Consider the following 12,485-nt stretch of genomic DNA (forward strand, 5'->3'; position numbering starts at 1 on the left):
TGAATTAGATCATAAATACACCTATCACATATTTCTAACAGTCTTGGATGAGGATGGATATGCTTTATACCAAAGCTTAAACTATGACAAACCAATTTACAACAAATACTCAAATGTTTCATGTCCTTTTTCTTTTAAGCTAAAAATATAAAACAAAACTCTGAAAAGCTTTAGGGTTACAATTGCCATGTATTTATCAATATAGATATAAAAATTTCAAGTAATTTTAAGTTACATCTTAGCTATATGAAAACTTAAGATGTGAACTCTGGCCTATCGTTTAAATGTTTAAAAAATGATAAATAAAATAAGCACTTACAGTAAATATTCTCCTTCCGGTTCGATCAAAAGTTACACAGTACACAGAAGATAAATGTCCAAGAATTCTTTTGTGCATTTTCATGTGCTGATACACTGCAGTAGGTACAAGTCGCTCAAGTCTGTACTTCCCATTCAGTCTCCTTGAAAACAAAGTATCCGCTAACAAGAAAAAGGGGGGGGAGGAAAAGATTTCTAAGTAACATCAGGATTTAGTTTTAAGACTACATTTTGATTACACTTACTCAAAAGGAAGTTTTGTATTCATTACTACTTTATACAAATGTTTATAGAATGTCATATCATTTATATAGACCCCTAACTAAAAGTCACTCTAACCCATTACACATTTTAAGATACTTTTACATGTTATTTCATTTATCTTCATATTAGTTCAGTTGATAAGGCAGTAATTATTAACCCTATATATTCCACAGATTAAGAAACAGAATTGGGGGCAGCTAGGTGGCGCAGTGGATAAAGTACCGGCCCTGGATTCAGGGGGACCTGAGTTCAAATGCGGCCTCAGACACTTGACACTTACTAGCTGTGTGACCATGGGCAAGTCACTTAACCCTCATTGCCCAGCAAAAAAGAAAAAAAAGAAAGAAACAGAATTAAGCAATGTTACACAGATGCTAAAAAACCCTGGTCTCTAGACTCAGATTGTTAGAAACTATAAGAGTATAATTACATATAAATTTAAAGATCACCTAGTTAGGCACTTGCCAAGTTAGTGGCAGAGTAGGACCAGAACCCAAATTCAGTCCAAAGGGGAATGATAATTTAAATATTCTGTCTCTAATAAAGCCATCTGAATGGCTTTAAATGACTTTTATTTTCAAAACATTAAATGATATTCATTAGCAGCAAGCAGTTCATAGATTTTAAATTTGACATGAGCAATTACATTCACAAAATCTTCAAAGAAGGAAGCTCCAAGAAAAAATGTCAAGGAGCTTAATTTCAAAACAATGAAATTGCCAAGTATAAAAGTATATGTTGATTTCACTTAAACTTATCAAGTTCTCTACAGAAATTATACTTTATCGTCAGTGATGCTAGTGTGTTAACTAACACTTATTTTCATGGCAGTTGTGGTCTTTTTGCAAATACTTTTCAAATCACTACTGCAATATGTGATGGACAGGTGGCCCATAAAATGTCTTGCTTCGGGGCATACAAAACCCCCCCACACTCTGCCAAGTTTTTTCTTTGCTACTCTCAGAATAACCTGTGTACCACCCTCCTTTAATTATAACTTCCTTCTTTCTTCTAATGGTTTTTATCAAGAATATCAGATTGATATGATTGAATTCCTTCAATATAGTCACTCAGTGATTACAGAACAAGGATTTCACTTTCAGAGTAGCAACAATCAACTGAAATTTGTGAATGGTCTAACAACTGTAATTCTGAGCACCCTCTGTCCCACTTCCTGCAAGTCTGCCACCAACAATACAGAGACACAAGTAGCCTACACAGGGCTAGGGTTCACCCCACCACCACCACCACCACCTATTTCATGCATTGCCATGGCTAAAAAGTTTCATTACCATGAGTCTAACCTACTGGTGATGTGCCTGTCTGCAATTAGTTCAATTGCTCCTCAGAAAATAGACTTGGTCTATCCCTAAGGACCAGACTTGGAGCCTTTTCAGCAGGGCAGAACCAGCCACATCTTGTATTCCACTGGCATAACCTTCTAGCACCAAAAAGAATCATCAGAGTAGGATTTCTGGAGGGCATTTAAAGTTTAATATTTATATTTAAGAGTTATAAAATCTCAAGGTTCTTTAGAAGCAAGCATACAATTCTGTATAACATACAGCAACCATCTCAACAATCGTAAAAGACGTCTACTCATGTTGTGTTTAAAAACTTCTACCAGAAACCTATCTCACAAATTATTCCATTTCACTGCTGGCCAGATTCAGTTATTAAAAGTTATTTCCTATGTTCAGCCAAATCCACTTCCCTGTGATTTCTAATTACTGATATTATTTCTGCCTTCTGAGATAAGTATGTAACTTCTTCCACCTTCCACACAGTCTTTCAAATATCTTATGGACTATCTCAAAAATCTTGTTCCTTCAGGTCTCAAGTCTTAATTCATGTAAGAGTGGCAAGACCTGCTTCTTCAAACAAAAGGTCTTATTAGAAAATTCACCTTTGGCGATGTTAATGCAATGTAGTCCTTAGCAGAAAAAAAAAATCCTACAGATAGAATGTACTGTGGCATCAATAAATCAATTGGTGTGGCTGTGTGCTTTGAAAAATTTAGTAAAAGTTTATGACACAATCCCAATCCTGAAGAAGTTTATAATCTTATTGAGAAAGGAAGAATTGCCTACGAAAGACAAACACAGAATATTTTTTCAGTATTTCAATGATTTGTAATATCAATGGGAACTTTCATATATAGAGACTGTAACCTCTTCAATTTGTCAGACAGCTACAGAATATAGAATGCAAGATAAAAATGAATCAGGTACTAAACTATAGGTCAAGACTGGAAAAAAAGGATTCATGGTAAGAAGTGGGAGGAAAAAAACACATAGCTTTAAAATAATCAACTAATGAATGTGGTCTTAATCCTATAGGCAACTGTTTAAGATCTTGATACCAGTGATACCATGAAAATCACAGTAACATATCACATGGTTTGGCCTAGAAGAAAAGGCATAAAGATTGAGAAATATACAAAGGGCCAAATCAAAATAAAAAAGATTGATTGCCTCTTCTCTTACTATTTTTTTCCCTCACATATTTTTAACTCTTTATATCTTCCTTTTTCTCAATCAATGAATGTATTAAACCCCCAGTCTTCCTCAACAGATTATCCATTATTGTTATTATTCTAGTCTCAGCTATTCCCCAATTCCTTTAGCACATAAATGGTTATTTGCCAAAAGTAATTTATTATTTTTGTAATAACGATCTCTATAAAAACAACCAGACTATTTTGTGATTGGCCATGACAGGAAAAAAGGACAAAGCCTATCTGCTGGATAAAATGTCTTTTAAAAAAAATCTGTGAAAAGAATTGAATTTACCAAACTAGGAAGGAAAGCACTAGTATCTTGGGGCTAGATGTTTATATAAACATCTGAATGAACCTATCAGATGCACTCTCACTATGAAATTTCCTTAAAAAAACAACAACCCACTAATCTACATTTGTAATCTACATGACCACTATGAAAATTTAAAAATAACTTCTTTTCTCAAACAAATCTATTATTACCAATTTGATTCCTTACAAAGAAATTCAAATACAGCTCCTCATCCCAGCAAACAACCCAGGTCAGTAGAAAATGTCATATAAAATCCCACCAAAATAAAATCAAACTCACTAATTTAAGCAATTTAATTCTATTTCCTTCACTAAATCAGCAATCTTTAACCTAGGGTGTAGGGTGCTGTGGATACAATTCAGGGAGTATGTGGACTTAGATGCAAAAAAAAAAAAATTATATCTATTTTCACTTTCATCAAACTGCAATTTGGCACTTCCTTTAATTAGGAATGGGGGCAAGAAACATTATTCTGAGAAGAGGTTCATAAGCTTCACCACACTGGCAAAAGGTCCATGACAAACAACAAAGTCAAAAATTCCAAATGTACACAAAATGGTCTTGCACACTTATTCTCTCCATTGGAAATGGGTGGGTTTGTTTTGTTTTGTTTTTTTGCTTCACATCTGTGATTTCATTAGGGTTCATGGCATAGAAACTCATTTCACAATGCACATCTGTGGACTCTAGTTTTAGAAACTTAATAGAAGCAATGAGAGAATAACTTGCCCAAAGTCAAACAGCTACTATGTCAGAGATATCCCTTGAGCCTAGTTCTTCCAGACTCCATATATAGCTTACCACAGAAACGGTATTCAAATGAATTACCTTAGGTAATTTAGTTAACCTCTGTGGGTCTCAGTTTTCTCATCTGAAAACAAGGGGACTGGATTAAATGACCTCTAATGATCCAATCCAGTTCTAACCTATGGTGAAGGCATTTTAATCTCAATCCACTAGATCATGCCGGCTGTAACATTACTATTCTAATTTTTAAAATACATAACCAGCCATAAGAAAAACCAGAAATATATGATGTTAATTGAAATATATTCCAGTGATTCTTGGATTATTCAAGAAAAGTAACTGAACTGCTCAAACCCTTTAACCCAGGAATCCCATTACTGCAATATGTATACATAAACATAAGCATAGGTACAGATTATATTATATGTGTGTATATACATATATATATATATGTATATACATAAATATAAACACAAATTATACAAACACACCTGTACCCCCCCAAGTTTAAAAAATTTTCCATGTAGTGAAATACTCATAATAGCATTGGGGGGGCTAGAAACATTCAATTTCCATAATATGGGAGGGGGCTGAGCCAACTGTGGATTCTAATGCAAAGGAATATGACTGTACTGTAAGAAATATAAAATGTGAGGATTTCAGAGAAAAATGAGAAGACTTAGTATGAACTAATATAGCACCTACTGGGTTCTAGGCATTGTGCTAAGTGCTTTACAAATATTACGTAGAACCAGAAAGGAAAATAGTTATTACTATAATAATGTGAAATAAAAAAATACTAAAGGACAAGTATATTGAGATAATTGCAATGATCAATTTTGATTACAAAGGAAAAGATAAAAATATACTCACTTCCTCTTAATAGACATGTAGAACCCTTAGCCACTTCAAAATTCAACCCAAAGAAGCCCATTCTGATTTTCCCACTTGTTAGTTATTTCTACTAAGAAATATATTTGGCATTTTATTTTCTAAGTAAGTTCATTTAGAGCCAGGATTGTTGTGTTATCTAGCACAGTGGGTTGGCACATAGTAAGTACATAATAAAATGTTTCAATGAATGCATTTACAAGACTTTAGCAATCCATTTCTCAGGCTCATTGTGCAGGTAAAGAAATAGAAAGCCCTCAAAGGCTTCACAATTTCTGTCTCCCATATAAGAGTTCTTAAAGAATTGAAACTTTTCCCCAGGGATTCTTCTCTTCAAGTTCTCTGACTGCCTACTACTCCCTTTATCTTCTTCCATAGTGCAACAAGAGGTCTTCTCTACCACTTGGCCTCTCCTCATCCTCAACAATGCCAAGAAGCCACAGAGTTAACTTTTTTCATCACAGAATCATATGTAACGAAGTCATATGAATGACCTACTTTAATGTTCCAACATATCAGCTTCTGTTAGTTTATCTATGCAATTACAATTCTTATAATTGTTCTCAATTAAGGAAGAGAAATTAAACTGGCTACTTGTATAATGTAAAATTCTGATTTAGGGCTATTCAGGGCTCCAATAAGAAAAAGGGGTTCTCTCAGTCTGAGATAGTATTCAAATTGACCTCAGCTCCTCAATCTTATCTCTAAGGTCCTAATTTTTTTTTTCCTAAATAAGCCAATTTCTTAGTTTAAAGTAAGTAAAATTATCTGGTTGTTCTGAGATGCAATTCAATTTTTAACTAAGAAGAACAGTTTCTCCCACAAATATTTATTCTGAAAATATTTTCAAATTGCTATTTATGGACACAATGCTTTTTACAAAAACTCTGGTAAAAAGAAACGTAGAAGACTTGTTTCAAAACCACAATATAGGAGAACTACATAATGTAATTAAAAGTTGATTTTTAACTAATTTAAAATGTTTTTTGGTAGTTTGAAAGAACTTAATTTTTAAGAAGTTTTAATGCCTTTTGTTATATCACCATTTCTGGATAAACATTTTCCCCTTTGCCTTTTCAGTAAGTCTCCCCTTGTACCTGGGGTGATAACAGTTCAACAAACCAACCAAAACACTAACCTTGTCTGAAATTAAATGCAACTTTCCTACCCGTTAAGTTCCTACTGGTTTCCAAAAAAAGTGTCAGGTCATGTTCACTTTTTTGGGGGGGAGGGGGAAATTAAAAAAAAAATCTTTTCATAACAGTATTTTATTATTTTCCAGTTACATGTAGAGATAGTTTTCAACATTTGTTTTTATAAGATTTCTAGTTTCAAATTTTTCTCTCTCCCCTCCCTCCCCTCCCCAAGACAGCAAGCAATCTGATATAGGTTACATATGTATAATCACATTAAATATATTTCTGCTGTGTAAGAAGAATCAGACCAAAAAGGAAAAACCTCAAAAAAGAAAAACAACAACAACAAAAAAGAATCTGCATCTAGATTCCACAGTTCTTTTTTTCTGGATTTGGAGAGCATTTTCCAACATGAGTCCTTTGGAACTATCTTGGTCCATTGTATTGCTGAGAAGAATCAAGTCTATCACAGTTGATCAACATACAATGTTGTTGATACCATGTACAATGTTCTCCTGGTTCTGCTCATCTCACTCAGCATCAGTTCACGTAAGTCCTTCCACGTTTCACTGAACTCCTGCTCATCGTTTCTTATAGCACAAGTGTTCCATTACATTCATATACCACAACTTGTTTAGCCATTCCCCAGTTGATGGGCATCCCCATAATTTCCAATTCCCTGCCACCACAAAAAGAGCAGCTATAAATGTTTTTGTACATGTGGGTCCTTTCCCCTTTATGATTTCTTTGGGGGAAAAGACCCAATAGTGGTATTGCTGGGTCAAAGGGTATGCACAGCTTTATAACCCTTGGGCATAATTCCAAATTGCTCTCCAGAATGGTTGGATCAGTTCACAACTCCACCAACAATGCATTAGTATTCCAAATTTTCCACAGCTTCTCCAACATTTATTATTTTCCTTTTTTGGCATATTAGCCAATCTGATAGGTGTCAGGTGGTACCTCAGAGTTGTTTTAATTTGTATTTCTCTAATCAATGGTGATTTAGAGCATTTTTTCATATGGCAATAGATAGCTTTGATTTCTTCTTCAGAAAAACTGCCTGTTCATGTCCTTTGACCATTTCTCAATTGGGGAATGACTTGGATTCTTATAAATTTGATTTAGTTCCTGATATGTTTTTAAAATGAGGTCTTTATCAGAAATACTGGCTATAAAAATTGTTTCCCAGCTTTCTGCCTGCCTTCTAATTTTTGATGCATCGCTTCTGTTTGTACAAAACCTTTTTTATTTAATGTAATCAAAATCATCCATTCTCCATTTCATAATATTCTCTATTTCTTGTTTGGTCATAAACTGTTCTCCTTTCCATAGATCTGAGAAGTAAACTATTCCTTCCTCTCCTAATTTATCTATGGTATCACCCTTAATGCCTGAATCTTGTACCCATTTTGACCTTATTTTGGTATATGGTGTAAGATACTGATCTATGCCTAGTTTTTGCTATACTATCTTCCAGTTTTCCCAGCAGTTTTTGTCAAATACTGAATTCCTATCCCAGAAGCTAGAGTCCTTGGGTTCATTAAACAGTACATTACTAAAGTCATTTACTACCGTGTCTCCTATGCATAACCTATTCCATTGATCCACCCCTCTATTTCTTAGCCAGTACCAAATAGTTTTGATGACTGCCACTTTATAGTAAAGCTTCAGATTTGGTACAGCTAGCTGGGGGAGGAGGAGGGGGAGGGGGGGGTTTAATGGAATTTAAAATGTTTCCAACTTCCAAATGACATCTCTTTCACATGAAAATCCAACTGGCCTTTTATCAACTTCTTGAGTACTGGAGCAAACAATATACTGTTCACTCCTCATTGGTTATTCATATAAAACTATATGTGGCTCCCAGAAATTTAAATAGAGAAACAAAAAAACGGAGAGTGAAGCTAAATAATGGGAATAGTAAATACCTAAGTTATCTTTGTTCTTTTCCTTCTAGCATTTTCCCTTTTGGTCCATCTATAAAAAAAATAAGGAGGGAAAATATAAGCATCTTAAGAACCTAAAGAGGCTAGAGATTTTTAAAATGACCAACTTTTAAAGAATTATGTTCATGGCACATAGTTATATTTAGATATCATAACATACTTTTACCTACATTCTTATAGTCTGGAACTGCCAACAGTTATTAGATTAGAATTTGAGAATTTTTTGAGCCCAAACACATTTTGCCTGCTCACCTTCAAAAAATATTACTAAACTGGGTCACTAAGTTATCCACTAAAAGCAGCCAATACTCACTTTCTTAGTTCTTGGACAGAATATTTCCCACTGTAGAAGGAGCCAAGTCACTTTCTCTCCATTAATTAAGAACTATTATAGGAATTATAATTATACAGATTATTAGAAAGTGTTGGGGATAATATACAACTAGATATATGGCTTTTAAAAAAATATAATTCAGTGGAAGGAAAAGCTACCTTCATAACTATAGGAGGCACCTCGGTGAAACACTTGAGAGTTCTAGATCTGAAGTCAAGAAAACCTAAGTTCAAATCCGGCCTTAGACACTAGCTATGTGACTCCAGACAAGTCATTTAACTTCTATTTTCTCATCTGTAAAATGAAGATGATGACACTAGCACCTACCTCCCATGCCTCTTGTGAGGACAAAATATGTAAAACAATTTTGCTATATAAATGCTATGTTTCTTGGCAACGTGTGGGGAAATAAACATTAGTTAAATGGTTGTTCTCATTTGGAACATGACCAAAGGCAGAGAGAACTCCTTAACAAGAAAAATAATGGAAATGCAAAAGGGAAAAGAGCATGTTTCCTTACATTAGTATATGGAACACTGGAAGTCTGAGGTCAAAACTATTTTGAGTTTTAACTGTAATTTTCTAATGTATGTCCAGTGGAATGCACAGAGACTACAGACTTGTGAATTAAAGATTTAGCTACAAACATGAAGACTGAGTTAATATCTCATTTATAAAATTATACTTCTGCCTCACAAATGGACAGATCTACAGATGTTAGATTTGCTGTTTTTGCTTTGTGTCCTATCAAGAACCAATTAATCATCAAAGATATTTTATGTGATTGCTTGGCAACAAGCACAAGTGGCGCTGAAATAGTCAAAATGTTGAGTAACTTTTTTGAATCTTAGGGTTTATCTAGGGACAACTATTACCATTTGCACTGATGGTAAAAAAGCAATGGTGAGTAAAATTGCTAACACCTTAGCACAGATTGAAGCAATGGTACTAAGCTATACAAGTAGTCATTTTTCTTCAGGGACATATGCTCATAGTTTTTTGTTGTTTTTTTTAAAATGCTGTTATTTAAGAATATCCTTAATGCAACAAGTTATTAATTTTATTAAATTCAAACCCTTAAGTACATGTCTGAGAAATATGCATAAAGCACTTGTAGTACTGTGTTGAAGTACAGTGGTTGTCTCAAAGAAGAGTACATATACATTTGTTTGAGTTGCAAGCTGAATTACTTGCTTTTTTCACAAAACACCATTTTTACTTAAAAGAACTGACAACCAAACTGCAGCTATTCAGACTTTGGCATCTGGGATACTTTTTCTTGAAAATGAATGAAATGAGCCTGTCATTTCAAGGGAAACCATGCATATAGTATTTCTTCCCAATGACTTTTTAAATTGAGCTTTCATCTGAGAATTAGAACTTTGGAAAATTTCTGTCTTCCACCATGAGCTATGCAACTCCAATATTTATAAAGATTTCTCTAATGAGACTAGTGGCTGATATCAACATGCAATTTTTTGTTATTACAGATTGAAACACGTCACATTTTTGGAAGTTCTGCTGGACTCAGTAAAACAATGTTAAAAAAAATCACAGATGGCAAAAGATCCATTCAATGAGAAGACCAATGGATTTTAATGTAACAAAGTACAAAAAGTTTTGTGATATAGTTTCAAATGCTACATTCCAACTAGCCTTTAAGTGACCACATCTCATCAAGTTCTGGTAATATAAAAGAAGACTATCCACAGTTACCTGAAAAGATTGTTAAAATATTCCTCCTTTTTTCTAACTACTTATCTCTGTGAGGCCAAATTTTCTTCAAATACATCAAACAAAACAACATATCACAACTGTCTGAATGGAGAAACAGATGTAAGGATCCAGCTATCATGCTACTCTTCTCTCTTAATTTTTTTGTTTTGAAACCATAGTTACTTTTCACCAAAAATGTTATTTAACATGTAATGGGATTATCATTGTTATTTTAAAATGAATTAATGTTTTAAAAATTGATCACTTTTTATTTCTATTATGACAGATAATCTATGTAAACAAAAGCTCTTTGGGGTCCTCAATAATTTCTTGGAGTGAAAAAGGTATCCTGAGACCAAAAAGTAAAGAGACCGCCTTCATTAAAGAAAATGAAGAACTTAGTGAAATACCTCTCTCCTACGTGTTTATGGAAGGGAAAAACAATTAAGAAAACCTGGCAGACAGGTAATCAAATTATTGCTGCAAAGAAACTATTGTCCTAACTTCTCAAGAAAATAAAAGGGCTGAATGAACAGAACTCTACTTTTTGCATAGTCAGCCCTACTACTAGTCCCTTTTTGCTTCTTCCTCAGGTGTCAGGGACCTTTGTTGTTCTTGACAAAGTACTGCTCCTACCAATAGCAATTAATTTGGCTAGTTACTGCACTTCTCTATTTGTTATTAATTATTTGAAGTTAATAAAGGCTTCACTCTACAAGGTAAATGCTATATGAAGGATTCTACCATACAAGCAACCAGACACTATTAGGGATAGAGAGGTAGAGGGAAGAAGGGTTGTGAAAGACTGACCTATAGAGTCATAAAGATATTGAGATTAAACTAATGGCCAGGAATCTGTCTAGTCAACAGCACCTACTACCTTTGAACTTCTATGATTATAATTTTTAAGAAATTAGGTACTAAAAAAAACCCCAAACTAAATTCAGGTTGATTTTAAAAATAACATATCCTCTTATTCTACTCCACGTAGACAGCATATGTACTTATAAAAGAAGCAACTTTCAAATAAAATTTTTTTAAAAAGCATCAATTTAATAGTTAAGAGTTTTCATTATGCTAAAGATATCAGATATGAAATGTTAATAAACAGCTAACCAAGCCAGCAAATTGATTATGCTTCCAGATAAAGATCGAGCCTGTAAGAAAAAGCACCTAACAGGTCTAAAGCAACACTTGTAATTTCTCTAAAAATTATAAGGATATAAGGATATAATTTAACTCACATTCAGAAATCTCAGCATAAATGGATGTTAACAAAGTTTAAATTTTTCATTTCATTAATAACAGCTAACTATAGACAAAAGACAATAGTATTTTCTAGATTCTAATAGTCAAAATTAAAACAAACATTATTTTTAAATTTCTCCATTTTATTAGCCATGTTAAAGGTTTTAACTTAATTCAAAGTGTTCTATCATGCTGAGTGTAAAAATCAATTAAAGCATATTGAAATTATAATACATTAAAATATTATCTATTCATGATTAAAGAATCCAAATTACATCATTCAGTGTTAATCGTTAATAGTCATTATCAGGAAAAGCAGTTGGAGAGGTATTCATAACATAATTCTCCTTTAATACTTTCTAGGTAAAGATCTCATTACTACACTAACAGTCTTCAATATAGCTTAGGATGACTGCTATCTATATAAGCACCTCTAACCTTCAGATTCCTCTCTAATCAAGTTATTTCACTAGCCAGTATTTTCCAATTCACACAATTTCTTTTAGTACTTAGGTTTATGATACAACTTTAGAAAGCAATCAATCAATATGCAGTTATTAAGCATCTATCATGTACCAGGTACTGTTTTAGATATATAATGAATCAAACAAAGTACTTTGAGGAAGCTTCCATTCTATCAACAAGAAAGAGGCATGCCAACTAAACAAGTAAAAATTCAAATTCACTTATCCTTTCTGTACAGGTCATCTATTTTTTTTACTAAGTTCATAAAAAAAAATTATTATTACAATGTTATATAACAAAATACTGAGTTAACTACAGCTAGGTACCCATCACTGCAAACAATGAATCCTGCCTCTGAAGTAGTTGTCTGTATTTGAATTTGCACTGTTTGAAGTTATAAGATGTATTTACTAGTTCCAGCCCAAAGGAAATATGTAGTATGAATTCAAATAATGCAACCACTTCATGAGATTCCTTATTTGCATTAATCGGAAACTAACTGTAATTATACATTACATAGGTACATCATAAACCAGGCTCTAATTTCAGGAAAGACTATCTGTAAACAAGAAAATAAAAGTACTTATTAAAGCACACCCTCTTG

General features: G+C 33.4%; 1 protein-coding gene across 1 annotated transcript in view; it reads right to left on the reverse strand.

Annotated features, from left to right (window-relative positions):
- Positions 1 to 12,485, reverse strand: part of LOC122753697 (pleckstrin homology domain interacting protein) — a 181,192-nt gene that overhangs the window by 137,402 nt on the left and 31,305 nt on the right. The window contains 1 exon segment of the mRNA XM_044001307.1: positions 320 to 480. Within this exon segment, the coding sequence (XP_043857242.1) occupies positions 320 to 480 (161 nt within the window).

The sequence above is a fragment of the Dromiciops gliroides genome, chromosome 4 (assembly GCF_019393635.1).
Source record: "Dromiciops gliroides isolate mDroGli1 chromosome 4, mDroGli1.pri, whole genome shotgun sequence".
Lineage (NCBI taxonomy): Eukaryota > Metazoa > Chordata > Mammalia > Microbiotheria > Microbiotheriidae > Dromiciops > Dromiciops gliroides.